This window comes from Betta splendens, chromosome 22 (assembly GCF_900634795.4).
Source record: "Betta splendens chromosome 22, fBetSpl5.4, whole genome shotgun sequence".
Taxonomy (NCBI): Eukaryota; Metazoa; Chordata; class Actinopteri; order Anabantiformes; family Osphronemidae; genus Betta; species Betta splendens.
In genome coordinates this window covers 8,827,212-8,854,825 of record NC_040900.2, presented here as the reverse complement: position 1 = coordinate 8,854,825, position 27,614 = coordinate 8,827,212, and the positions used below count along the sequence as shown (strand labels likewise).

The following is a 27,614-nucleotide window of genomic DNA, read 5'->3' as shown; positions in this document are numbered from 1 at the left end:
GCATGAGGGGTTGAGACGGAGCATTAAGGGCTAAAGCCTTTTGGCCTCATGTTTGCTTATATAATCAGGTCATTCAGGTTCATGACAGTCAGGATGTTTGTGCACGTGTCTAAGTCTGATTTTTAGACATGCACTAAACTTAAATATTGCAACTATATCGTACATTAGATTAGGAATATCCACACTTTTCCACATATGAAGTCATTTAGTGGTCGAACCTCATTACTTCAGTTTTATGGTTCTATGCTTTAGTTTCATCTGATGAATCACAGTCGTCCTTACTGGAATTTCCTGCGTTTTCTCACATGCATCAGTGAAGATTAATCGAATCCAGTCTCATCGAATTACCATAATATAAGATGGTCCGTGCACATACACCTTTTATAGTCTGAAATTAGCCTGAATGATCAAATGTTTTCCTATTTTAGTCTCACTCTATCCATTTATGTCCATTGTGAGTGCTTGCATGCTTTGGGCTGCAACTGTATGTGTGATCTTGAGCCATTAGCATTTGTTCAATAAGGTTCTATGGGATGTAACATCCACACATGCGCACTTGCATCCCGTAAAAGCTTTTTACTGCCAAGATGTACAAGGCAAAAGAATGGTCCTCCAGCCTCACCACAGACCGCATCATTTGTGCATATGAGAATAACCATTATCATAAAACTTTAAAAAGTTAAATATGTGCAAGTAAATATTAAGTGGCCTGTGGGTGATGAAGGTGGTAAAAAAGCAGGTTGTTTTGATTCACGGAAACAAACCTGTACCGTACTGACCGTAAAGCTGCCCATAAAAGCTTTGTTGAAAAGGTCAAAACCTGCCATTTTTCCATTACAGTTTTTACATAAAGAGCGCATGTAAAAGCCAACTGCAATCTACTTTTGGCTCCGCTTTCCAAAAATAGAGCAAAGCCTGGTTAGTGTTGGGGCAACAGAAAGCGTTGTCCACCTGCGGGGCCGTGCCCTCGCAGATGAGTCCTCAATCACCATGGGCATGCGCCTGTCTGGGACTTGACCTTTGACCTGCGGGGTCTCCCTCCTGGCAGGCTGCCCTCTGACCCCCTCAGTCATGCTGCCGGGCAGGTGCTGCAGGCACGGAGAGGGCATGAGGCACAAATGGCGATTAACCCCCCCCCCCCCCCCCCCCCCCCCACCGCTAATGTTTAGCCATCACACAAGCTAACAGCCTCGCTAATGACCACTAATGGCGGTTTTGATCCCGTGGTAAGTGTTTCAATGCACAAACGCTGCACAGAATTGCTTATCGCTATCAAAGCATGTTGGCCAGTCCAAATGATAGGAGAAGCCATGAATAGTTTTGGTTCATTTTGTGCAGTGGACAAGTGTTTTGAGTGACTTTAATAGACGACTTGATTTATTCAAGTTTTATTAATTAGGACGTGTCTGGTGTCAAAGTTTAAACCTGTTCTGGCCAAACCTAAATTCCAGTCTTCACCTAGCCCCCTCAGCCCCCCCCCCAACCATGGACGCACACACATCTTTAGGCAGCTGCGTCATTATAAAACTCTTTTGAACTTCACACTGGAAGTCAAAAGCCACATGTGTCAGTACGAGACAGATGTACTGCAGCTGCCTCTTGGCTCCAGTTACAGACGCGGTAGAACCCTCCGCCTCCCATCATGCACTTCAGCATCCGCACCCTTTGAAGTCTCATCTTTAAATCAGAGCATCTTTCCTCACACATAAACAACAAACCAAATGGGCACAAGTATGTTTAATTATCCTTATAATGGAGTCCCCAATAGCATTATGACATTGTTGAGAGTTCAGAATGTTGTTCCATTAAAGGACAGGGAGACAGGGAGGGCTTTGTTTGAAACGTTTATTGGCAGTTCATGATATTCAACTGTCTGCGTGCACACCTGGCTACCAGGCTTCATTTCTGCAATGAGCCCTCTTCACTAATAGGGGTCAGCATTGAGCCCTTTCCCCAGCAGAACCTCGTCCCCCTTCAGAACATAAGTAAGGGCCGTATTTAAAGGATTTATGTGCTGTGGAAGAGAAACCGCACCCCCGCCACACGAACAGCGAGACGTTGAGCACGAAGCAAGCGTAGGATCGCCTCCAGTGGTTCAGGGCATCAAAGGACACTTCATGTGGAAGGGAATGAGGTGAAAGCTGTGCTGTCCGTTCCTCGAACCTTTTCTCTACTTGTCTATTCACTTGCATCTACTATAACCCGTCTAGTGTGAGGTGGATTAGCTCAGGGTTTGACTTTTTCTCTCCTCGGTGACAGTGTGAATGAATGCCGGCATGATTGTGACAGCCCTGTGGCCGGCGAGCAGCAGGACAACCTCTCTCTGTCATCTGTAAGTCCCCACCCCCCACCCCCCCCAACCGTGATTAGCAGTGATTACTAGCCTGTTCGGCCGCTGCCGATCTTGCATGTGATCTGCTGCTCTACAGAGTCTGGAAACACTTCTGCAGAGACACACACAAGCCCAGTATTTAAAACCCGGACTGAAGCAGGAGAGACAGGCCTCCACAGAAAGAAAAGCTTCTCTTCCAGTTCACCTTTAGACAAAGCTTGGGATTGCTGTGGATGAAGCACCAGCTGTATACATTCTTGTCTGTGTATGGCAATGGCAGGGAACCACGGCACACAAGAAGAAGTAGTCAATTGACCCTTCCACAGATAAAATAAACACTGTTCAGAGCTGATACCAGTCTGGTCTAAGCATTTCAATGAGCTACTTCCTAAAGCTTGACTTGACAGGACAGTATATAGTTTATGAATGACAGTCAACACTCACATGACTCAATCCAATAAGTAGAGTTTGGCATTCATATCGACACAGGAGCCTTTTTGTCTCACGTTCACCAGTCACTGCAGTGAGTCTTGGTAACATACTGAGAAATACTGAATTTCCAGTTTTAAAACTCAATTGTTCCCAAATGTGAGGGAGCCATTTTATTCTTTCACTATCCAAACATCTGTTTATGCTCCTCTCTTGTTTGTTTTGCTATTGTGGGACCCTGGAGGCTGTTTTAAGACAACAACGTGTTTACAAAATAGGCTGTGATATTACTGGGGAGACTAAATTATTTATTTTAGGAGCTCGTACTATGCACACTGGGCATAAACACGAACATGTCGGCGGAACGGAGCCGACATTAATGGCCCACCGGTCCGCGCTGACGTCTGCCTGGCTTTTTCCTGGCCTGGGCCGCGCTCCCTCTCGCCTCTGCTATCACTTCAGCACTGTGAGCTGTTTTGGGCTGCGGGCCACAGCAAAAGCAGTGACAAGGCCAGGGAATAACTGAGGAAACTGTGAGCTACATACATTTTGGTTTGCACAAATAAAAAAAAAGGTAGTCTTAAGTCAGCAAATGAAATACTGTAAGTATAAAATCAGAGCCCATGAACAGAAAGCAGACTCAACATTTCTAGAGAGCTTCTGTGCAGATAACTTCAACTTCGCCCATCATCAGATTCTTGCATATCACACACTTTACACATTCATTTCACTGGGGCTCCTCTTTAGCAGGCTGGTTGCCTGCGTGAAACAGGGGACACGTACATTTAATAGAACAACAAAATATGTGCTGGTGCCCCACACATGGCAACAGTGATCGAACACACCGAGAAATGCATTATGTACATACTCGGTCGTCCAGTGAGCGAGTCTGTCATCTCTTTACCAATATATCCTTATTTTTATGAAAGTCAAAGAACACAGATTACATGTTGAACTTAGGGAGGAGAAAGTGCAAATATTTTGGCGCGGCGTTGTTTTTTTTTTTTGTTTGCTTTTTTTTTTTTTTTTTTGCGGGAACATCATTTTTCTCTGCTTCCCGTCCACAAGCGTTGCGGCGCCTCCTGTGCGCTCTGCCTGCGTCTCGGCTGCTGGATCCTCCTCTTCTCACACCAGATGACCTCCTGGGAGCAAGAGCAATATAATCAAAATGCATTCAGGTGCGCTCGGACATGGAGCCTCAGCGTTCGTCAGCACCCGTAGGAGTCCCTAACGTCTAACGTCTGCTGCTGATGGATGTCGCACTTCTGCGTCCAATTTAGCTTCATCAATCAACGCTTCAGTGCAAATCCACTGACCATGTGGGCAGCAGATCCCCCCTGTGGGGCTGATGGCACTTCACTAAAGCCCTCATCCCTGCACCAAACTCTCATCAGCACCAAACTAAAGAACTATTAGATTCATTTAGCTTTAATTGCCCTACTAAGTTCTTCCTGGCCTTGTCGTCGCTGACTTTGATTTCTTTTTCCCATAACGTAGGAAGAAACGGTGAATTGCTCCCTCATCAGCCACATAAATGGGTGAGGGTGGCAGAGGGGGGAGGAGGGGGAAGGAGCAGCGTGACGGGATGGGTGGAGAGCTCAGATTGCTTCCAGGTGTCTCCTAGCGGAGAGCAGAGCGGGCTCCTGCTGTGCGTGCACGCACTCGCACTCGGGCACCTGCGTCTGTGGTTGTGCGTGTTTGCGGCGCATTTGGCGAGTACATACAGTATTCACTGCGTGTGCGTCCGTGGGCTCGGGGATGCTGCAGGTGCGCTCCGCCAGCGCTGCTTACGCGGGTCAGAGAACTAGGCATCCGACGGCCTCCCCCGCGCTCCCCGGAGCCTCCTGTTCTGACTTAAGAGCATCAGGTTCTCTCCGCGGCTCCATAAATCACCGGCTCGCTACCACATGGCTGAGCCCGGCAGCAGACGCTTCCAGCGATACTTTAAAGCGCGACATAAAAGCTTACGGCCACCGATTTGCTCTGTGCCAACTCCGCTCAGCTTTAAATAATGTCTGGCGTCATTACACAAAGGCTCGACACAAGACTAGACAGTCACAGCTAATACGGATATGTATTGTAATAATCACCACATTTTCCATTCTGTTGAACAACCTTCACTAACTTGGCTGATGCAGCACATTTATAGTAGGTGATACAAAATAATTCAGCCACTTGAGTGTTAATGGATTTTTAAGCGAAGCAGCAGCTCAGTATCAAGAACATGCATGCAGTCATAAATCCTCAACGCTGGCTGCAGTCGTGACAGGCTCCACCGGTTAATCTACCTGCATCTTCTCATGCTTCTTTCCATTGAAGTCATGTAGTCCCTCTCTCTCTCGGCTCAGTAATCGCCGGTCTCCCCTCCCAGTCACTGAGGGCACTGTCTGTGCCATTAACAACACAAAGCTCCCAGGCCTCTCCCCGGACACCTTGGCCCCACTAGTGATAAAGAGCTGAAAGCAGATCCCGCCAGGCGGTGAATTGCCGGGCCTCACCGGGCCCATAAAGACGCCTGGCTGAGGAGCTGGGAGCCGTAGTGCACTGTACCTGTGCATGGCGGTTGCTGGCGGGAAAAGCGCTTCGTCAGTATTTCACACAGCGATGATGAGGCGTAACAAAGCACCACTGCCCCCTCGCTTGACCTTGTTGCCTTTAGCTGTGCACTGCGTGAGGCTTCTGTCACGCTAATTAAAACCCAAGTGGAGTCCTGCCTAATGATAAGAGACGAGCGGGACAGGAAACGAAGAGGAAGACACATTTCTGAGCTCATGTGGCCAAGTTTGATCTCTCGCAGTCCTGTAGGTCAAACACGTGCGGAACCCCAACTTAGTGTAAAATGGGATTAAGGTGCTGCTGATTGTTTTAGTGTGTGTGACGGCTACTTCACAGCATGCGTGGAACAACTCCAGCCTGTGGGACCATCCTCTCATTCCCAAAGCAGATGAATTGTTCTCAAGTCGGCTGTATAAGGAGTCTCCATGTCACTGAGATGTCCTGAGCAAATTAAGCTTAACTACTGTAACTGCTTTAATGACGTTTTTGGCACAATTTTCCGACTGGCCAATGAATGCAGGAGCTGAAAGGAAGCTTTTCTATTAAGCCTCCTCTCCGTTGAGCAAACCTTTGCCTGAGTGTGGAGCATAGTGCTGCTTATTGTGCCCGTCTGAACCCTGGTTATACAGCAGCTCCCACGCCCTCCCAATACATGCAGGCCTGTGTGCTCGTATCTAATGCATGTTTGTTAATTACGGCCTGAACCATTCATATCCGCTGCTGCAGACTTTGATTCCCCGTCTCATCTATAATGAAGGGAGGGGTCTCCATCTCCAACACTTGGATGCTCATGAGGCATTCAGATGTTTTCCGGTGCTGCTTTCATCAAGGGCCTCGTACAGATGTGCGCTGCTGTACCCCCGCACTCTTAGAAGCACGTACTGTAAACCGTAAATGTGGTGATCCAACGCTGCGACAGCGCATGGGAAGATTTAATGCCTGGCAAAGCTCACAGGCATCTGCACCTGAACAAGATGCCGGTTTATCTTACTCAGCACAGCATGGCGCCACGTGTTCCTGCAGACTCCTGCTTTTCCTACGCAACCCTTCCTCGTCTCTCTATCTGTAAAGCGCCTGAGCGGGGTGTGAGGGGGCGTTTAAAGCTGCCGGGCCATTTAACGCCATCTCTTAACCATGAAGGTGATAAATTCGGCGACTACTGTGAAAACATGCAGCGGAGCCGCCTTCCCCACAGCTCCAACATCGGAGCTGTTTACCCTGGCAGCCGTGCCCGTGGTCTGAGAGGCCTGACGCCGTGCCCGCTCTGAGCCGCTGTTCCCCAGACGCAGTGGGGCAGTGCCAGGGTAAACTCATGACTTCATGCCTATGTGGCTCGAAACTGGCCAAGTGGCCAGAGTCAACAGCCCCAACAGGACAAATAGTGGCTTAAGGTGGTGAAATCCAAGCCACGAGATCTTCATGGTCTTTATGGTCATATAAGTGTGTGGGCAAACACATAATCGCACAGAAGCGCAGATCAGTCATCCAGATTCATGTCAGTCTAATGCTGCTGCATTGATGCTTATTGATGGATTAGATAAGTCCAAAGCCTAAAGCAGAGGTAGTGAAAGAGGAAGTTTAGTTTCTCGTACCTTTTGTGCCTTGCCTGAGCCCTTGATTGTCACTTGTTGTCGAGCTTCCTGCAGGTGAGAGGGAACAAATGTGATTAAAGTCGATATGTGGAGGTTTTCCCAAACTAAAATAAGGACCTAAATTGACTATTCATTGTCTTTTTGCACTGGCGTGTCTGCGCAGCTACTAGCTACAATAGTAACTGTGGGACCCATTAGCATCCATGTCCACCATTTCCCCCAGGCTCCCTAGGCTTTCGGCCGTGCTTACCCTCCTTGCTGACGCCCAAGCAGCCTTTCAGCTCCTGCAGGGAGATGGCCTTGTCCTTGTTCAGGTCACAGTAGTCGGTGAACTTGCGGGCACATTTCTTAGGCTTGGCTTTCTTCTTCAGGTACTTCTTGAAAGGTTTGAGCTCCTTCTTGTTGATATCGTGACTGCCGTTGTTATCCAGCTGGGCGAAGTACCAGTGCACCACCCTCTCCTCCAAAGTGTGACTGGGTTCGGGCTCAACAAATCTAGGGCAAAGAAAAGGAAACTTGGATGTTAATATTATGTATTATAATATAATACTGAATAAGAGAACAGTGTTTTGCTTCTCAAAACCCGTTAAATTGCTTATCCATCTACTGTGGAGCATGGCACTACTTACCTCCCACCACCAGAGGGAGCTGGTGAGTTTATGGCTTGCACCATGTCTGTGGTGAGAGCATCCAACAAGCTTGTAATGAATTCCACTTTCTTCCCCTCTGGGCATCCTGGCACAAATCAAAGACAAAAATGCTCCAGTTAACGCCCATAACTAATTTGAATCATTGTGCCACAGTGAAGATGAAGTGTCCCTAAAGCCTGAGCAGCAGAACGACAGATGTCCCATCACGTAAGACTCAGTAAGACACGGCGCGTACTTATTGTCACACATACCGATAATGAATTTGTCATATGCGAAGTTTGGCCTCATGGCGACAGACCTCAATAAAACAGCGCTGACACACATGGCGGAGGTGGAACTGAAGTGTGCTTCAGCTTTGAGCAGCGCAGACCCGTTAACTTTTATGACACAATTCTGAACACCTTGGGTAGCTCCTTTTAATTGCCCAGATGTATGGACTTAATAGCCGGCTAAACCAGTGCAAATTCTTCCCTCCTAATTGTGTCTCTTATAAGGAAACTTCAAACACAGCTGCACAGTAAACTCATTTTCTCATTCGCCGTTTTTTGTTTTTTTCTCGATGCCCTCCTTCCCTTTCCTCTCGGGGTTTGCAGCTCCCTCGCCGTTTCCTCGTTTCCTCTCTCTTTCATTGTTGTCGTGCTGGCTCGGGGTGTTCTGCGGGCGGTGCTGTGCTGCCACCAGGTGACTCCAATTAGCATTTCCTACAACACATCGAAGCCGGAGAGGCAATGCCTTGCTGCGCTTTAATCCGAGTGTTAAATTGGGGTGTTAGGAAGCACAAAGGGTTTTGCTGCATGCAGCCTATGTGTCAGGGTGTGAAGGGCACAGTGTGGGGCTCTTTACACCTCAATCCTTACATGAATCTGAGGAATTAGCGTTTGGGCAGGCTCTAGTTCTGACACCACTTGTGATGCTGAAGGTTTCACCAAGGATTGAACTTGAAAGCGTCTGAACTGTCTGGATAGGAAGTGGACTTTGGTGTGAGGTGCAGTTGCGGCCCTGGACCTCGTAGCCGCGCGTTGTTAATCGCATTCTTTCCTCTCCCCGCGGTGACGTGATGGCCATGAATGATTGGGCTTTGTTGTGGCGTTTCAGAACGTCACTTTGCAGTACATAAAAATATCTCCACTCAGCACCCTGCGGTGTCCAGCGTCCACATCAGCCCCCCACAGCCTCGCACACCTTCCATAAAACATGCCACACATCTGCTGCACAGTCAGGAGTCATGCTCGACTCTGTAAACTCACCAGATGGGGAATTAAACAAGAGTTACAATGCAACCTTAAATGATGGGGAAACGGACGGGCAACAAAAGTGAGTGAACGGTAACACGGGCGTGGGAGCGTGAGCTGAGCGTACGAACTCTGGGTTGGAGAAACGGCTCTAACCGCCACGCATTTGGTCTGGCTGAAGCTGCAGAGACGGATCTGCCTCATCCTTTTTTAATAAACCTAATTTGTAATTCAAGATGAATGTACCTTCATCACGAACGGCCTACGATATGGACAATAAAGCAAAATGCTAGCTTAGCTTTTAAAAGTCACCCATTGAAAGGATTTGATTGGTTAGAACAGCGAGAGGACGCTACAGTAAATCTCCAGACATCTCAGAACTCTGCATTTGCTGCTGGCTCAAAAGTGAACTGAACCTGTCAAGTCTCTGCCCTGGAACGGATCCTCGGTATCTGAGATGCGCGATCGTGCAGCTCCGTCGCACTCTGGCATCTGGAACCTGTTAGAAAGAGAGGAGATGATGAACCTGTTTTAGCATTAACCTTTCAGAAGCAGCCAACTCGTTCTAAAAACCTGCTCAGCCATCGAACAGGGACCAAGTCAAAGAATTGAGAGCCAGAGCTTCAATCCAGGAGATGTTACTGTCTCAGGAAGTTACTCTGACTGTGATTTGTTGACAGCTAATATACTGTAACTAATTTAATGATTGAATCCTATCAGATGTGGATAGGATTTTGCTCAAGTGCCATAACTTCATGCATTATGCGTGGCATGACTTGTTCTGTCTTGGCACTTGTATCCATGCTTTTTGAATCGGATGAAAAATTGAGCATGTGTATTTAATTTTCCGCCCCGCAAAAGAAAAAGCTAGTTGTCCTGTCTCTCACAGTCTCCGGAGGCTCTGCTCCAAGATGGGATGACTGATGCATGACTGCGCACATAACCATAGCAATAAATTCCTTTATGGAGAGATAATCCCCTCAGGCTTGATGTTTGGATGTTTTGACTTTTTGAGTCGGCTTCATTGCTGAAGAAAGGATCTTATTTATCTGAAACTAACTACAACCTGTGTTCTGCTTTGTTTTTGTCTGTTCTGTGTTCCATCGTGTCCAATAGAAACGCTGAGCAGAGACTGATGGTACCACTACAGCAATAAAAACAGTTTATCTACCAGGGCACGTTAACAGTTTTAAACAACCTCGGCACGAGCAGTCGGCTTATTTATTATTTTTCTAATCTCCATACTTCACTTATCACTCCAGCAAAGCCCACTCTGCTTTAATCTAAACAACCTGCAGTGAAAGCAAACCTCGTAGTTGAACAACTGTAAAAGCAGCTCGTCGTAGCCTTCGTAGCATCGATTACTGTCTAGTGCGCCTCACCTGGTGGAGGTTCCTGGAATGGGTCGTCCCGTGTCCACCAGAACACACCAGCAGTAACTTGTGGACTTGTGACACTGCACCGATTTGTAAAGGCCACCGGGGCCGCAGTCCGGGATGAAAATGGCCTCGCGGGGGTTCTGCCGAGCCTCGTCCAGGGCACTTTGTCTCTCCTGGTCGCACGAGGGAATCTTCTCTAAAACCAGAAAGAGGGCATTTCATACATTTGAAACAGGAGTATGTTTGTCCTTTATGTTAGTGTAGGTACAAAGGTACAAAACCAACCTAGTTCGCCTGGTTCAACCATAAACCTTCTGACGACTGCTGCCGTCAAGCCTTTTAGTTCCTTACACACCACAGTGTCTCAGTATTTACTTTCCCATCCATTTATATCATTGCTCACTCTCAGGCCAAGTACAACAGAGCTTGTTGCCATGACGATGAAGTGCGCTTTCACCTCTCTAGATCCATTCTTCATTTTGCATTCAAGTGCACCATGAGCGAACAGGGCCATCCTTTCTACCGATCATTAGCCGCGGCGCTACGTGGCACATTCGTCGCTGCCGTTCTGGGCAAAAAGGGGCCAGTAAAATTAGACATGGGTCTCTTATTCTACTGAATTCTGGGCATATTTTGTGCATAACAGCAAAGATCAAGAGTATGTGAGTTGCCCATCGCTCTAAGTACAGTGGAATTCTAGCATCTTTTAGCTTCTTGTTTCTGCGAAGACTCACACTCAAGTGTTGTAGTGGCTCTGGTCCTCGCTAAGGTTCCTCCACATCCAAATTATTTAACTGTGTTTATTATACAGAGGTTATTCTGGCGCCAGGCGCCGGGATCCCAAAAAGAAAACTCTATTTACACAAAGAAATGGAAAAATGCTGGACGCTTGCAGTGTAATTCTTTCAGTTTTGTGGGGACGTGAAATTGAATCTACGTCTTTGGATATCTGCATTTCTGCTCTATTTATTTTTTTGTTGCTTTTACAGTTTTATTTCTTTTCCCTTGGCCGGAATTGAGTGATCAGAAATACAAACCCTCCGAAAACAAACAACGTCCTGGAACAGAAAAAAAGGGGAAACCACACAAGTGGACTTTGGGAACAGTTGTATCATTGTTGTGGTGACTTTCTCCAGGACTGAGCGATGGACCGTATGATTTTATACATTTTCTGCCGTTCACTTCGGCCCCTGTCCTCCAGGCTTGGAGCCAAGCTAGACTACTTTACATCCTTTTCTACTTTTCTTACGTCTATCATCCCTCCATCACTTCCTGGCTTCCACTTTTCAAAGCCTCACATTCCTTCACTTTCACTTTATCCTAATACCTCAATCTCTCTGCCCCTGACCACCATCCCCCCATCGCTCCTCTTCGCTTCACTCCAATGGCTTTCAGCTGTGGGGTAATCACTGCAATCCTGTCTGTAGCAGCTCGTCTCTGCAGTTAAAATCACACAAATGACTGAGAGTGCCCTTCTGTACTGGCTCTGTCATTTCAACAGCAGTTCTTAGTATGTTACTGTCATCACTTATTGTGTTGGGAAGTGTAATACAAGCTGACTTAAATTGAATGAAACTGCACAAGCTGCAGATGCTCTTGGCTCCATCTGTGGTTTTGCTGGGCACAAGCAAGAGATGGTGGTTAGCAAGTTTCTGCTTCCCTGCGCAACGGAGCTTTTCCACTAATCACAATGGAAACAAGTTTGAAAAATAGATTTTTGCTAGCATACCCTGCATCACTGGATGCACACAGGCTGAAAGGGTGAGGCAGATTCTGATCTGATGAGTTTAAATGATGAGGATGTGTTACAGCAAATCAGGCAAAAAAAATGAAATCTGAATAGTATTGTTCCATGAAGCAACATTTTAATTTTATTTGATCCAGTTAAGCTCAGTTCAGGGATGCAGCCGCTATCTGGAGGCAAACTCTGTGCATCACCAGGCATACTAAATTCAAGTACTAGAGTCATACAAGAGTCAACTTAGAGTCACTAATGCAGGAGTCTTTAGGTGGTGGGAGGAAAACCACACGGGGACGAGGAGAACAGTCAGATCACGCTGGGTCTTTCTGGGTAAGAATCAATCCACCTTTGAACAAACTATTGATTAATGAGCCAGTTCCTCCCAGTTTTAGCTCATATGTTTTGTTAAATCTTCAGTTTTTTCTAATTAAATTGTTATCAATTGATCAAATGATACTGACAATGATAAGACGGTTTGTTTCTGCAGTTCAGCATGTTTCTGTTTAAAGGATGTAGCTCTGTATCTTATGTAGCACAGACTTTAAACACACTCAACCACTCGGATGCAGACAGGATGCAGAGTTTCCGTTGGATGCACACACACACACACACACACACACACTCTCCACACAATCACATACAGATGACGCCCTGTGAGATGCACGCATCACTCATGTCAGTAACGGCATGTGATGATGTCTCCTCCCCGGTCGGCCTTGTCGCTCGTCCTTTGAGGACGCCGGATGCTTACTGCAAACAGGAAGCTGGCGATCCCACAGACGCTTCAAAGAGCTGTCACACTGAATATCCAGCTAACGTATGATCCTTAACACTTGCGCCTCCGAGAGTCAGGAACCTCGTTGTAACACGCGCCTTCAGTTTTTCGAACGTTGAATTGATTTCTTTCGCTCACCTTGCCTTCTGGAAGTGGAGTTGTTCTGCTTGTTGTCCTTGTTTACCAGCTGCTTTATCCACAGCGTTGGGGCTGTTATGTCTGTGGATGACACAGATGATGTATCGAACACCTCCTGTTGACGTTTAGACTTTTAGACGTTGGATGTACTGAGCAGACTCACCATCACCCTCAGGGGGGACGTGGGTCTCCATGGTGGGCGTGGGCTTGGAGCCGTCGTCTGGGTTGAGGGTGAGAAAGAAACGGAAGGAGACTACCATTATTGAGGTTAATACAATCTACTCTCCAGAACTGTTGAATGGTTGGGATTTGCACATGGCCCGGCCAAGAAAGACAGACAGGAAAGTCAGAAAAAAGACAGACCACGACCATCACCCACACGCGCACAACATCCTCGCTCACACAGCACACGTGCACTCACATGACGCAGGTGATGTGTGGTGGGGACAGAGAAGCCCACACACAGAGGTGACTGGACCTCTGAGCACAAAGAAGGGTTGTTATCTTACATTATTATCGTCTGATGACACACTTAGTTATCGGGGCCACATTTGGACCACCATCCACCGGCCTTTATCTGAAAGAGTCCATGGCGGCAGTGGAGCAGAGGTCGGGCGGCATCTGTCGCCCCTTTATTTGCACTAAACCAGATTAAACTGATTTTCTCTGACAATAACCTGTATATCGGCAGCTTGAAATATCCACTAAATTCCACTACCTATGTTACTCACCCGTCGGTCGTAGCGTCCGTCAACATCCCTTAGGAAATAATTCAGTCCAAATCAAAGCACAGAGAAACCTTTGAGTCCTACTGCAAACATTAAAGTCCTAAAATCAGATGATGTGTCACTGTCCTGTAACATTTGAGGTCAACGTGACTGCAGCTGTGGATGAAATGTACTAGTTACAAGGCTGAGCTAAGTGTGAGGCACGTTGACAGTAGACCGTGAGGGGGAGACAGGCGTCTGCAGGATTTGATTCTAGCGTTCCTACTGAGACTAGGAGCAGACACAGGATGAAGAAAGGAAATAGATCAAGTATTCACAGCGATCTGAATCATGCTAACATGCCTAAAACTGCTAGATTGACTTCTTATTTCTATTTCCTCTAAAGATTTCATCTATTTCATCCACTCAACCTTGCGAGGGAAACATCCTGTATCTCTCTGCTCTGCACAAATACGGCACTGAGAACTTTGCACAGACCCGGCAGAACAGAATGGGGTCAAAGGGGCTTTGAACTGGCCCTCATACGGACAAACAGTCACACAACATGCAGCAGATCGCAACTCACCTCTTCGGCCAGAGTTCGGGGGCCCAGGTGGTTTGTCGGTTACTGACCCTGCAAAGACACGCAACAGACTAGACAACAGCAACAACTGCCGAGGAACATTTAATGGGATCCTCAAATGCTTGTTCGTTTTTTAGAAAAGGTGCCACGTCGCTGCGTGTAAATTATTTTGCAACATGGGAAAAATCCCGATTACTCCCACAAATATCTCCTTAGAATGAGCTTTTCTGTTTTAGACGCAGAGGTTCATCGGTTTGAGCCCAGTCTGTTAGTATGTGATAGTGCACACACATGGAAGCGTTTGACGCCCCCCCGGTGCAGACTAATGCCAACTGTGGGACGTGAGTATTAAATAAAGATGCCCGTTTCCAGGCGTGATTCCCATTCGGCGCATGCAGATAGTCGGCTTCATGCAGACAACACAAGCAGGTACAGACAACTATAAGGAGATTTACTACCTGACAATCCGCTTGTCCCAGCATGAGTTCCCATAAATTCACGGATGTTTCCTGCAAATGTATGCGAGATGATTGATTTGGATCACAGCGTGCATGTCAGTAGCGCGTATTAGTTGCCAGTTCAGAGCGGGCCGGGTGTGCGCGACTGCACGCCTCTTTGCAAGAAACAATGAAGATATCGGATCTTATGCAGGACAGCGAGGAGATTAGGACCAAGAGCGGCCACAGTCTGCACAGGAGGCTGTGGCCACAAACGTCATCCCATGCTGTTTCTAAACTTCTGAATGCCTGAAGCGCAGCAGGTGCTGAGGGCAGCCAAGCGGGGAATTAGAGCCACACGTTGGGGGGGGGGGGCGAGGGAAAGACGCCTCTGGCCGTCGGCTGAGCAGCTTCAGATGGGCATGCAACCACCTTCACCACACTTTCCATGCTAAATTTGCTCCATGTGCTCCAGTGACTGTGCAATCCAGCTCTGGCAAGGACCCCTGCGTATTATCTTCCAGGGGAAAATGATGGTTATTATCATAAAGTGTTCCCATCCACGGTGACTTTTCTAGGCCCGCGCTCTGCCCTGCAGCCTGAGAGCACTTAGACGTGGGGAGGGGGGAGGATGTGCGTCCGTTAGCCTCGCCTTTGACCTTGCACCTGCTGCCTCGCCTCGACCCTCCTCTGCTAACAGTGTTTCACCCCTACGACGCTCGTCACTAACGCAGATGCTTTGTTGTTTATGTGAAACCCTTTGCTGTGACTTCATATCCCGCCTATCGCTTCCACAGGCTGCCAGGCTGCTCGCCTCCTCGTACCTACCTGAGCACACGGGCGTCCTGTTGTGCACAGAGGAGCCACTCACTGGTTTGCCGTCGCTGGTGACGCACCAGCAGTAACCTGTCAGCGTATGGCACTGGACCTGCGGGAGGACACCGGTAAGACACACTTTAGGATCTGAGGGAGGGGGCAGATTCGGCGAGACAGACCTGGGCGAACGTCCCGTCCTCGTTGCATTCTGGGATAAACTCCTGAGGCCTCCGGGCCTGCTCCAGTGCCTGGTTCCTCTCAGCCCGACACTTCGACTGACCCGCATCTGTAACATGTTGACAGGACAGGCTGTTCTCAAACCTCCAGCACTACTGTTATTCCTCCGACGAACACATCTGTTCGTTGTCGCCGTCGCCTTGTTGACACCTGGCCGCCGATCGCTGCAACCACACTTTACTGCTCGTGTTGCGTTCAGGGACCCCGTGACAGTCGCTGCCCCGCTGGCTGTGAGCTCACCTGTCACACTCTGCCGTGCATCCAGCCCAGACGAGCCGCACCTTTTTATTACAAGCAGCTCATGCTGCCAGGGCACAGGGTGCTTGCGTCACCAAGTGTCTGTGGAAAGTGTGGAAGCCTGCGTTTCTGCAGCTGTGATGAGCCAGAGCTGCTCTCTGGGGACGGAGAGAAGAAAGTCTCCACCGGGAGCCGAGCTTCACGTCTATAAACAGCTGACCGCTGCACCCGCAGCCCTCCACCTCTGGAAAACCTTCTCCCTGGATAAATAAGTTTAAAGACTGGACGTGAGGCGACACAGACATGTTGTCTCCTGTGAACGGCCGATAGAGCCAGGAGCAGCTGATCTCACCGGGACGGCCACGCTAGGTGAATTCGTAAATGTGGACTCGGAGCCCGTTCGCTTCTTGCTTTAGGCTCATTAAACGCTGCGGCGCTCGCGTCTCGGTGGCTGCTCATTTAAATAAATCCGATTTATGGAAATGTAAAAACGACTTCATCATTAGAAGCTGTTAGCAGCTGGTCCACTATTTCTTGCCTCGTCTGTACTTGTTAGCGGTGACGAGCCAACGTGCGCGTCCAGCCAAAGGTTATGTTACACAAACGCTTAAATCTCCCTTAATAAAAGCCAGAGTAGCATTTATAACAATGGCTCCATCTGTTGCTTGTTGTTGTTGTTTGTTCGATATATATGTCATTTGTGCTTTGCAGCTAGATAAGTTTTGCAGCGACATAAAGCTGTAGGTGAATCACAGCGAGAGGCTGTGTGCGCTTTGCTCAGCTTTTCTTTGCTTTCCTTTGGCAAACCGTGATATTATGAAACAAAGCTATTTATTATGATAGAGAGGGAGGAGGAACCGCGCCAGAGAGGGATTTGGTCAGAGCTGCTGCAGCGCAGGGGGCTGAGAGGAGGGGAAATGCCTGGCTTTAACCTTGACTTCAGATCCATCAATCTCTGCTGTTGTCTCGGGGCTGGCACCCACAGACCCAGACGTGTGTGATCCTGGTCTGTAACGGTTTACACGCCTCCGGAGAGGCGGAAAACGCAAGACATCTCCTCGTACGGTTCCACTCGCCCTCCTTTTTTTTTTCTTGGGGCCTGTTCTTCCAGGCTTCAACATATCGTCTCCCTAATTGAATTGTTATTAAAGCATCATATTCCCGCGCCTTTTACAGCTCATAACAGTTCCTCAACTAGACATGAACACTTGACCTTCTCCCCTCAGAAGCTCTCCCTGGTTGGGGTTTCATGATCGGTACCTTTGAGCTCCAGGTCTCTCCCCTCTGATGTGGACGTTGGCGCTGGAGCCACCTGCAACTGGTCACTTTTTCCCCAGTTTTTACCTGAAACACAATGTGAAGTCATGACACGGCTCTCGAGACGTACTTTTTTTTTTAAAATTATTTCTCCCGTAAACATCACAACAGCTTTGATGCTGTTCTCCTTATCCACGTGTGGCGGATGATCAGCTGGCCAGACGAGCAGCAGCACGGCTCCATGCGTTGGCTGGACCCGCCCCGTCTGTGCGTGTCTTACCTCGGCACCGGCCGCGGTGAGCCAGCGTCAGCGTCCTGTCCTTGCACAGCGCCTTCTGCAGCTCGCAGACGCTCTCGTAGCTCCGGCCGTCCGACCCGCACACCGGCTTCTCCTGCGTCCGTAGGCAGACGGTCCCACAGTGGCTGTCTCTGTCCCCGATCAGCCACTGCAACGTTAGCGCAACAACGGGCCGCTGCGTGAGACATCCAGCTGACGTTTGCTTTCAGACAGTATGACACGGTTTGGACCTTCTTCTTGGCTGCTTTGCTTCCTTTTAATAGCTTTACTATGTTTGAACAAAGGTTTCATTCAGCTGAATCTGAGAAGGGGCCAAGCTTTCACTTTTTGATCAACACATATTTCTTCATATTTCTTCAGGCTACTGTAGTGTGTGTGTGTGTGTGTGTGTGTGTGTGTGTGTGTGTGTGTGTGTGTGTGTGTGTGTGTGTGTGTGTGTGTGTGTGTGTGTGTGTGTGTGTGTGTGTGTGTGTGTGTGTGTGTGTGTGTGTGTGTGTCTAACAATCATGTAAGTGATCCCTGTCTGAGGACAGGTTAATTAATTAAGCTTCGACAGAGCAGGATTCCTTCTCCATTTACTCCTGCTCTATTAGAGAGTTAATTCTCCTCCGCTGCTGGACGGCGCCCTTCTCTCTGACAGCAGTAATGGTTCTTGGCTTCGCAGCTGCTTTAAATATATTTAAGTATTTCAGGGGAGCGTAAACTTTGCCAAAAAGGTGGAGATGGGGATTAGTGAGACGAGAGAGCGGGTGCTCCAGGATCCTGTGCTGTGAAGTGCTTTATCTGGTGATGAGCTCACACATCTGGTTCATAACTTAAATCGTCTAAATGAGCGTTACATCTGCTGAGTAATTAACATCCGTTGTCTAAATCCGACACGGGCGCTCTCGCTAAGGGCGGGACACCGGCGTCACATCGGTGGATTTGCCAACTGTCGGCTTCGTGCTGTCACCGTAATGCGCCGTGCGTTTTACACCGGTGGATGCCTCTGACTTTTCCTGTTTGAAAAACATAAAAGCGGGTTGCTAGGAGGCCGATTTCCTCTGCACATGTAGCAGGCCAAGAGACGGACCTAAACTCAGTGCGGATGCTAATGAAGCCAAGCGGCTGATGTCATGAAAGAGCTGGTGCTCAACTGGGTCTCAGGGCTTTAGACACGCTCAATAGAAATCCATACTCTGCTGTATTAAACATCTGACTCCAAGTTTAATAAGTCAGTATGTGCTCAACTAATCACCTGTGATCTTGACTGAATGGGCTGAGCATTCTACCATGCCAGCATGTTGATGTTTAGCACATTTCATGTCTATTCTGCGTTCGCGGTAATTGGCCGTATGCGGTCTGACACGATGCGCATGGTATTTGCCCTTAAAGCACATTCAGACGTTCAGTGTTGAAATAATGACCAGACGCTGGTGCAGGAGAAGAGCAGGATCATCAAAGACCGTGCAATGAATACTGCAGGAACGTGAACGTCTGCACCCGTCTAATGGCAGGAGATGAAATAGTTGTGGAGATATTTCAGGCAAAACCACAATCGTGGACCTCAGGGTGGCACTCGATGCAGAGTCGGCATCAAAAATACTGTAGCAGTAAAGTCGGCCACAGTGATGTTCATTTAGTGTTTAGGCTCATGACTCTTCAGGGACAAATCCAAATATAGTGAAGAAAGTGTCTAAAAAAATAAGGTGTGTGTGTGTGTTTTAGTGTATTCTTATTTTTATTTCTTCATACATGAGTTTCAGCCAGTGCTGCAGTTATGACAGGAGTTTAATTCTGGCAGTTTATTTAAACACAAAAGAAGCTGGTGAGCTGATGTCTTTTCCTTTCATTCGTTTCAGATTAAAACCTCTTACCACAGTATTTGCCAGATTAAATGAAATGAGGCCACACTGTGGCCTGTGAATTAAGAAACTGTCTTAAAAGTGCAGGGTCTTGTTTCAGTCCCTGGATAAAGGTTTGACCAGAGAAACTGTCCTTAACCGTATCATTTTAAAGAACCCTGGTAAAATGAAGTTTAAAGCGTAAACCATCTCTGTTTAAAGGTCAGGTCTACTTACAATACGCGAAGAAGCCAGAAGGTTTAATGTGACACTGTCTCTGGCACTGAAGCCTCCGTGTGAGAAGGCGCAGACCAAAAGGGAAACATTACGCATCATTTCATTCTGACCCTGCATGCCTTGCTACTGGCTTTTTAGAGGGTGAGAATAATTCAGTAGTCAGTGGGAAAAAGCTCGCATACATATATAGCTGTATTTATTTTCTGCTACAACCGTGGAAACCACTTTTATAACTCAGTTTGAGAAAAGGACTTTCTTCCAGGGCAGAGGCAGGTCTCCGTGGACAGAACGCAGGTAGTTTTCTGATGTATAGTTTAATTCGTAAATGAATATACAAGGCCGGCTATTGTTAAAAAGCCTTTCGGCTCCGTCTAGCCGCTCCTCCGGGTCGTGAGCCGCTGAGTCTGGCCTGTGCCCACACACTGACCCGTCCTCCCTTCCCTGACTCACCGCCGTAATGGATGCAGCCTTTGTGCCTCTGCTGTCATAATAAAGCAAAGCTAAATCGCCGTTTTTGAAATAAACACCCTCGCCGGCGCTCCCACTCGCAGCCGGGTCTTAGTCACGCCGTCCCAGTCTCTCTCGTATCCCGTAAAGCTGAAACCAGAGACTCCCGCTCGTGAAGAAAGCTTCTTTTACTTGAATTGAATTTTAATAAAGTCCCTCTCAGGAGCAGAGACATGTTACTCAAACAGTGACTGGAACACGCTGACTCATTCTTGGGCTTTTTATTGTCACTAGCAGTAAGATGTAGTACATTGTAAATGTAAATGAATGTATTGGACTGAATTAGACCTAATAAAGCAGGCGCTGAGTGAATATTAATACAGAATTATCAGAACTAATAGGATAAAAAGAATATTAAGTATCTGGGACTTTGCGAAGTCCTGTTTAGTTGAATCTGCTGAGTGCGACTCTGCTCTGCGTCAGCGCCACCTCGCAGCCCGGATCATGTGTCACAACACTTTCTACGAGCCTCTGCTTTAAATGAATCCCTCGCTACAACAACCGTGCACATGGTTCTTATTAAGCGCTCGCTCACGCCAGCGCTGCAGGAGATGCGGCCTGGACGGCGCGACGGCATCGGACAGCGGGAAAACCACCGCCAAGATGCTGAGTCGCCGCCTCGGCCGGGTCTGCGTGTCCGGCCTCAGCCGCCGACACCTGGCGCCGCCGCCTGAGAAACCATCACCTTCTGTTACAACAGCGAGGCAGCGATGGAAACCCAGCCGGCGTCCCATAATCAAAACCAAACACGTTCACGTTCATTATAGGAATCCAAACTGCATCCGTGACCCAAACCCGTGGGCATCGACGCGCTGAAGAGTCTTACATCATAGTGCAACAGGCATTTATAGAGTGGCTCAAGTGCCAAACAACATAATGGAACATTGAACGCATCCCCGAGGGAATAATCTGACTTTGTTTAGTGCTCATAAAGCAAAGAGTCAGGAGTTGGTCTCCTCCTCAGCTGCTTGGCCCGTAAGGACATGACGCCTAAGGTGGGGGGTGGGGTGGGGGGGTCTACGCCACGGTTTGGTACCAATATCTTGACCGGGAAACAAATGAGCGCAGACAGTTCGACTTAACGAGCCAAATTCCCCCGACTCGCGCAAACGCACACAGGCGCACACAAACGCGCGCACACCTCCACCGCCAGCAGCCGGCCGAGCCCTGAGCCACTCCACCGCTCATAAAATCAGTGAAATGCAACCCCCGTTGTGTAACCAGCGCCGCGCTAGCGCAACGCGCTTTCCTTTTATTTAAACAGGCACAGGCAGGAATCCGCAGCAGTGGAGCCACAGGAGAGAATCTGATTAAAAGGCCGTTATTTGTGCACGAGCACGCCGACGGACGGGGGGGAATAAGTAATTCACCTCAATCCTCCCACTGACATAAAGCGCACTGTAAACACTTACTGCGATGCTTTTATTATAAGCTTCAGTAATGAGCAGGCGCCGTAACACGTTACTGGATTTATATCCCACAGTTGCGGTGACGCACATTGAGACTTTCAAACGTTTATTGGGTTCTGATTCCCAGTCGTGTGCTGCACAAGTGTGTTTGACACGTTTAACACGCCACAAACAATGGGGCCGCGCTGCCACATTACCCACAATGCAGCTCAATTTCCACATCGAAGCTGTTGAGAAGTCTGAGAAGCGAGAACGATGCTGCGATGCTTCAATTTAGCGCTCGGTGACGCTTTATGAGCCGGACAGAGCGGAGGCTGTATTACTGTCACTATTAAAGCCTAAAATCATCACAGCTCCCGCCCGTTTAACACAATGCGCTGCCCGCTGGGCTCCGCGGCCTCATGTCCAAATAAGTAACGGAAAATGCGGCTTGGGATCGCGATCCAGATGGGAGGGAACTACAGCGCGTGCTGTTAATGAGTGAGAACGCAGCAGCAGCAGCACAATTTGACACTTAAATGCAGCATGCTAACAAGTGCATGAGAGGAGGAGGAGGAGGAGGATGAAGGTGGCCCCACCACAGAGGAAACATCGGGGTCAGGGCTCATCTGTGCTTTTAAGTGTTGGAGCAAATCACTTTCGTCCAGTAATTGGCATTTAGTTGTCTGGAGGTCTATAAAGCGAATGCCGTGCCTCCTGCTGCGTCCATAAAAACGGGGAGGAAAAGGAATGCGTGAACACCTGAGCCCCTTTCTCATCCTTTCCCACGTTCAGGTTTTGGCTCGTTTCGTCCTCGTGCTCTCTGCTCAACGCACTCGTCGCTCCAGCGTTTCTTCTCATTTGACCTCTTCATCTAATCATCGTCATGTTTCACTAGGACGATTTAGCGAAGCTGCCTTTAAAGTTGGCTCACGGAGGCTTGTTTTAAAGTGAAATCACGCGTTAGCAGATGTTTTTTTCCACTCGGGGGCACGAGAGGTAAATTGGAAACAACACTGAGATTGTGCTGTAATGTTGCTATGGACTAAACACCTATGACACAATCGGCTTGTTCGGCGGTGGAACGTACTGTAACTAAGGACGTGTACGTGAGTAGAAGTCTTGAATCTAGTCCTGCTTCCTGGAGGAAATCAGCTGTAGAGAGCGATGAGAACAGTGAGTGAAGTTCCAGGTCATAAAACCAAGACGATGAGCTGAGGGGACGTGTCAGCTGCAGACCTCTTGTGGTGATAATTCTGAGCTTATCACCACTAGTGACTACTTTCTAATTACACAGGGTTTGAGCCGAGGTTAATGAAACGCTTCTCACACCATGCTGAAGTCAGATTTCCTCTGTAGATGATGTCCAATATGAGCCTAACGGGAACGGTGGCTTCCTGGTTTACTTTTGAGGTGGTGCAAAGACGTTGAGGAGAGCGTGAGGAGGAGGAAGCGTTTCTTCCCTGACTCTGACTCTGATTAACAGCATTCCTCGTTTCTCGCTAATGCTACGCCCTGGCTGCAGAACAGTCGGATGTCACGGCTGTTCCCAGGATGCGAGGAGGCGTGCGGCCGCGCACCCTAATAATCGGCAGCTGCGGCCGAGGCCGCACGCTCGCTCGTTTCAAAGGAACGCGGCTGAAGATGCGACCGAGCGGAGGCCGATGCGCGGGATTCGCGGGCACCGAGCCGCTGAACATGATGCTGTGTACTGTAACACTTGACACGAGGGAGCAGACAAGGCGAAGCGCAGCGCTCCCAGCCGGACCGTCATTATGCTGATTAGAAACCCCCAGAAACGGAGCATGAAATGCCTTTTCTGATCATGCAATCAGAGAGAACGAACATGTGTAAGCAATTGGACCGGCTGCTGATGGAGGTGAGCGTCAGTGTGCTGCAAGATGTGAGTGGAGCCTTAGTGTCTTGCTTCCAGTCAGTCAACGCTTCAGTCCAGAGAAAGACGCAAACAGGCCAAAAACTCTGTGACTTCGCCAAGGAATCATTACTAATGAAGTCATCATTAGTAAAACATCTTGTGTAATGCATGAAGCTATTCATCACTATTTGATGCTTGTCTGGAATAATAACAGGATAATAATAATTATATTATTAACATGTTGCTGTATCAGACTCATGCTGCGGGTCAAGTTTAATCTGACAGCCTGCTTGTTGTCTTTAAGCTGCAGGAGGAACCTGCAGAATGCACACGTGAAGGCACGACCGGCGTCATGACTCTGCTCCGAGCTGCAGGTTTGTGCTCTTGGTTTGTTTGGTTCTCGACGGGTTCGTGATTGCTCCTCGTTGCTCTAAAGCATGTGAGCGTGGAAGCTAGTTCCCGGATGGGACTGCTCCCGGTGCTGCAGACCTGCACACCTGCACCACATCACAGTTACACATCAGCGAGTGCTAAAACGCGGCTGGGCCGCGTTTTAATGACATCATCTTTTCACGTCTGTATCGGCGCCGCCGTCCAACGAGGAGACGAATAATCAGCTCACTGGAGGCTAATTCATCTCGACTGTGGACAGAATCTGAACTAACAAACAGCAGCAGTTACCGCACGTCTGGGCTGTTTAAAGCCCGGTTCGTCTGCCAGTTACATCCATTCCCCGGCCCTGCATCTTTTTTTCTGGGCCACTTCTGACGTACACAGAAGACAGTGCGAGACCAGCACCGCTGCCATCCTCTCATTGTTTGGCCCCAAGGAAAAACCCTGTCGAGCGAGTAACAAAGAAGCGATTACGCAAAAGTATAAAGTCCCTGCAACTCTTTCCATAGAGCGGTCTTGACCACAGTGTCTTGTGCAGGGAGGGGGAGTTCGAAGACATTGTGAAATCGATCCAATATGTGAGAGGACGTTACATATTCATCCCCCGCTGACTCATCCCCCCCTCTGGCCACAAATATCACACTGCGAGCTGAAACAATGCTGAAATGCTCTGCTCTGCATCACTTATGCCCGCACGGCCTGTGAAATAGCTGGAACGGGAAAGGGGAACGGATGCGGCAGCGAGTGAGTGAGAGAGTTGGGGGGAAAAAGATGGGGAGGCATGAAGGCGATGAATATTTATTCTGGAAACGAGCAGACTGTGGCTGAGATGCTGCGGTGGAGGAAACGCAGGGTTCGACCGTGGTTAGTGGTCCCAGTGAACCGAATAACACTCGCACGGTATCTCTGAAAGGAGCCTTTTCTCCCACGTCTTGTGCTTTGTTGGGCTGAAGCTCGGCAGGTGGGCTCTGTGCTGAATTAAAGTGTGGTTGTGGACAGCTGGGATTAAAGAGACTTTCTCTAATGACTCAGTGACATCAGATGAGTATTTTAGTAGGGAATCGAACAAGAAAACGATATTATGATAATAAAATAGTATTTAAAAGTTCTTTTTATATTTAGATTTATTTATTATCATGTCTCATTAGATTTGTTTACATATAACGTTTTTATAATGTAATAAATAGTTTGCGCAGTATATGTTGCAAGAGATGACTCTCTCTCTATTTATAGCCCGTAAGTTTTACCCAGCGCGTGACGCGCGGCTGCGTAAAGTGCGTGCGTGCGTGCGTGCGTGCGTGCGTGGACAGGCGCGCAGGTTTGCGCTCACTCACCCGTGAGCCAGGCTTCTGTGCGGACACTCGGGGCAGGTAGCACAGCAGCAGCGGCGCCAGGAAGTGAGCAACGGTGACGAGGAGGAAGCTTGACAGTAACATAATTGCGCGTCGGTGAGCGCGGAGCAGGGAGAGGCAGGTGGGCTGAGCGCGCGGCGCGTCCGTCCGTCCGTCCGCGCCGACGATCAACAGGTCCACGGGGGAAAAAATGAATAAGAAGAACGACGACGGTGAAACCCTAAAAGTTCACCCTGCTTTCCGTTTGGTGGGTGCCCTGTGTCGCACTGCCCGCTAACTATTCACATAGTGGCCCGCGTGGATCAGAGATCATGATGCGCGACTTCCTCCGCTGACTGGGGATCAGCTGTTCATCGCGGCTCCCGCAGGTTGAACTTCGGCTGTGGCCATTGCGACTCAATTTAAGAGCAAAGGAGGGCGCAGCGGTTCTGACGGACACTTAAACGGCCCAATGACAGCCCGACTGAGCTTTAAAGCCACGCCCATTTCAACTTTCTCAAAATTAACTATGGTCAGAGAGTGGTCAGAGGAGCCCGAGCTGCAGGGGAACCGGCATTATTATTATTATCAGAAGGCTTTGAGCGCAGGGACAATGAAGGAGCAACTGTGGGGTGAAACTTTCGGTTCTTATCCCCATTCACACGCACATAATGCTGCAGAAAAGCCCAGTGCCCTGCTGCCGTGACATTTAGCCTGTGCACTTGGGTTACAATGAACAACATCTATTGAGTAAAGTCAATAGCTGTCACGGGCCCCGCAGGGGGTCCGGCTGGGTCGGTGGACGTGGATGCAAAAAACAGCAGACCTCCACTTGTTCTGCAATAGCAGTGACTTCCTTTTTTTTGGTAAGCAGCGGTAATTATCTGGACGAGTCCAAATCCTGGGCATCACAACACAGCAAATTAATATAAAATGTCCGAAATTAAAATAATTCCTGTTCCACTACACTGTAAAGAATGAAGCATGTTGCCCTTTTACTTTTATTACCCAAAGCTTAATTTGTTTTCTTCATTGACTTACTGCTTCTTTTACTTTTATGATTCGACTGCCATCCAACCTTACGTAAAAGCACAATAAACCAACTAAAACTGCAGCCGCTCTTCCTACGGCGCCCTCCCCTCCTCCTCCCCCTCTGCGCTCCCTCGCCCTCGCTTCATCTTTCTCCTTTCACATAAATTGTGTGGCCCATTGAGAGCAAGTTAAAAAAAAAAAAAAAGACAACGGAACGACTGGAGAGAGGCTTTGGTGCAGGTGTCCGGCTTCGTTTCGGGCACAGAAACCAGGCTTTTAAGAGCTGAAAAGGACCATCCGGTCACATCCCCGAACATCCCACACCCCCAAATCCCCTTCACTCAGTCTTTGTCCCTAGAGCTATTTTTTAATTGTTGGCTGTGACAGATCAGGGGCTTTTTCGAGTGCCTCAGTGAAGAGCCTTGTAATTAGAGCTATTGAGCTGCTGGAATTGGCACAATTAGGGTCAGCATTAATGATTTCAGTGTGCACCGGGTGGCTTCGTTTCTTAGAATAGATGGACAGAATTTCAGAAGAGGGTCAGGCCTGACGGGCAAGAAGAGAAAAGAAGGGCTGTGGAATAAAAGGGAGGACAGCGGAGAGCGTGAATTATGTGGACTCTCGCTCCGCGACCCGAAAGCATCCGTGCGGTGTCATTGTCAGCGGGATGCGCCTCGCCCTCGGTGCCGCTTCCCACCCGCGCTCCGGGCCGGCCCGTCCTCTCCCGGGCCCGCGATGTGCCACGAGGGGTGAGGACGGGGAGCGACAGGCGCGTCTCGTGGAATGTTAACGAGACGCGTTGGCATCAGCTCCTTGTTGGCGGTGAAGCGCAGGGCTGTTGTAGGGAAAGCGCGGCTCCACACTTTAATTCTGTTGCCGTTTGGCCGAGCATGAAAGGAACCCCAACAGCTAAAACAAAGGGGGAATGAGCGGGCATGCTGAAAGGAGATGTACTTCCCAATTACTGCGAGGGCCATTCCAGAGGCCCCCCCCCAACCACCACCCCCGGCTCACACCAGACACATACGGCCGAAAATTAGCAGGTGTCTGTAGACGCTGAAACAGACGGAGCGAGGCAGGGGCCACACAGAGAGCTGACTGTGGGGGGGGGGGGGGGGGCACAGATGTTCAGCTATGATGCTGTAGGACCACTGAGACACTGGCAGAGTTCACATGTGGTATGTTATGGGTGAAAAGGACGTACAGTATACCACACGTACAAATGAATCACCTGGAACCCGATTACAGCCCTGAATGTACTGAGAGGCTGAATGGGAGAATCACAGGCCACATGGAGGGAACTCTTCTTTAAGGTGTCATCTGGACTTCATTTCATAAATTCCAGATATTTTACATGCTGCCGAGAGCGCGGGGCCGCGTTGCAACGCCGGCGCTGGCCAGCAGCGAGCGCTTCGCGCCCAAGCCGGTGTAGCACACACAAATAAACACGGCGAATTATCCGTGAGATTAATGGGAGATGGGAGATGTTTTCACGCAGAATGAAAGGGAAAGTGCCAACAGAGCCACGGGGGTGAGACGGGCTGTTGTCTCGCACCTGCGCTGTCTATTCACCCTCTGTTTACACACTGTCATCCACAATTAATGCCTCCCGGGGCCTGGAGCGCCTGCCC

The 27,614-nt window shown here is 48.8% G+C and overlaps 2 protein-coding genes across 7 annotated transcripts in view; one reads left to right on the top strand and one right to left on the bottom strand.

Annotated features, from left to right (window-relative positions):
• Window positions 1–1,831: 1,831 nt before the first annotated feature.
• smoc1 (SPARC related modular calcium binding 1) lies at window positions 1,832–25,368 on the bottom strand. 5 transcript variants are annotated; one of them, XM_029138848.3, is made up of 15 exons: window positions 24,955–25,368; window positions 17,379–17,544; window positions 17,102–17,185; window positions 15,547–15,653; window positions 15,380–15,479; window positions 14,573–14,623; window positions 14,118–14,165; window positions 12,988–13,077; window positions 12,825–12,905; window positions 10,174–10,366; window positions 9,208–9,290; window positions 7,539–7,644; window positions 7,160–7,404; window positions 6,910–6,957; window positions 1,832–3,903 (listed from the first exon to the last, which is right to left on the bottom strand). In XM_029138848.3, exons 1-15 carry the CDS (start codon window positions 25,054–25,056, stop codon window positions 3,887–3,889), a joined length of 1,521 nt encoding a protein of 506 aa, XP_028994681.1. In that variant the 5' UTR covers window positions 25,057–25,368; the 3' UTR covers window positions 1,832–3,886. The 5 variants fall into 5 exon arrangements, with proteins under 5 accessions (XP_028994681.1, XP_028994683.1, XP_055361834.1 ...); XM_029138850.3 differs by having other exon boundaries at window positions 12,988–13,044; window positions 24,955–25,367; XM_055505859.1 differs by lacking the exon at window positions 14,118–14,165 and having other exon boundaries at window positions 12,988–13,044; window positions 24,955–25,367.
• The window catches only part of ccdc177 (coiled-coil domain containing 177), a 20,177-nt gene continuing 7,916 nt past the window's right edge, over window positions 15,354–27,614 (top strand). The window contains exons 1-2 of one of the 2 annotated variants that reach the window (XM_055505857.1): window positions 15,360–15,495; window positions 23,532–23,601. The gene's annotated coding sequence lies outside the window, so the exon portion shown is untranslated. Of the gene's footprint in view, window positions 15,496–23,531; window positions 23,602–27,614 lie in introns of both variants that reach the window. The other variant, XM_055505858.1, reaches the window with a different exon arrangement.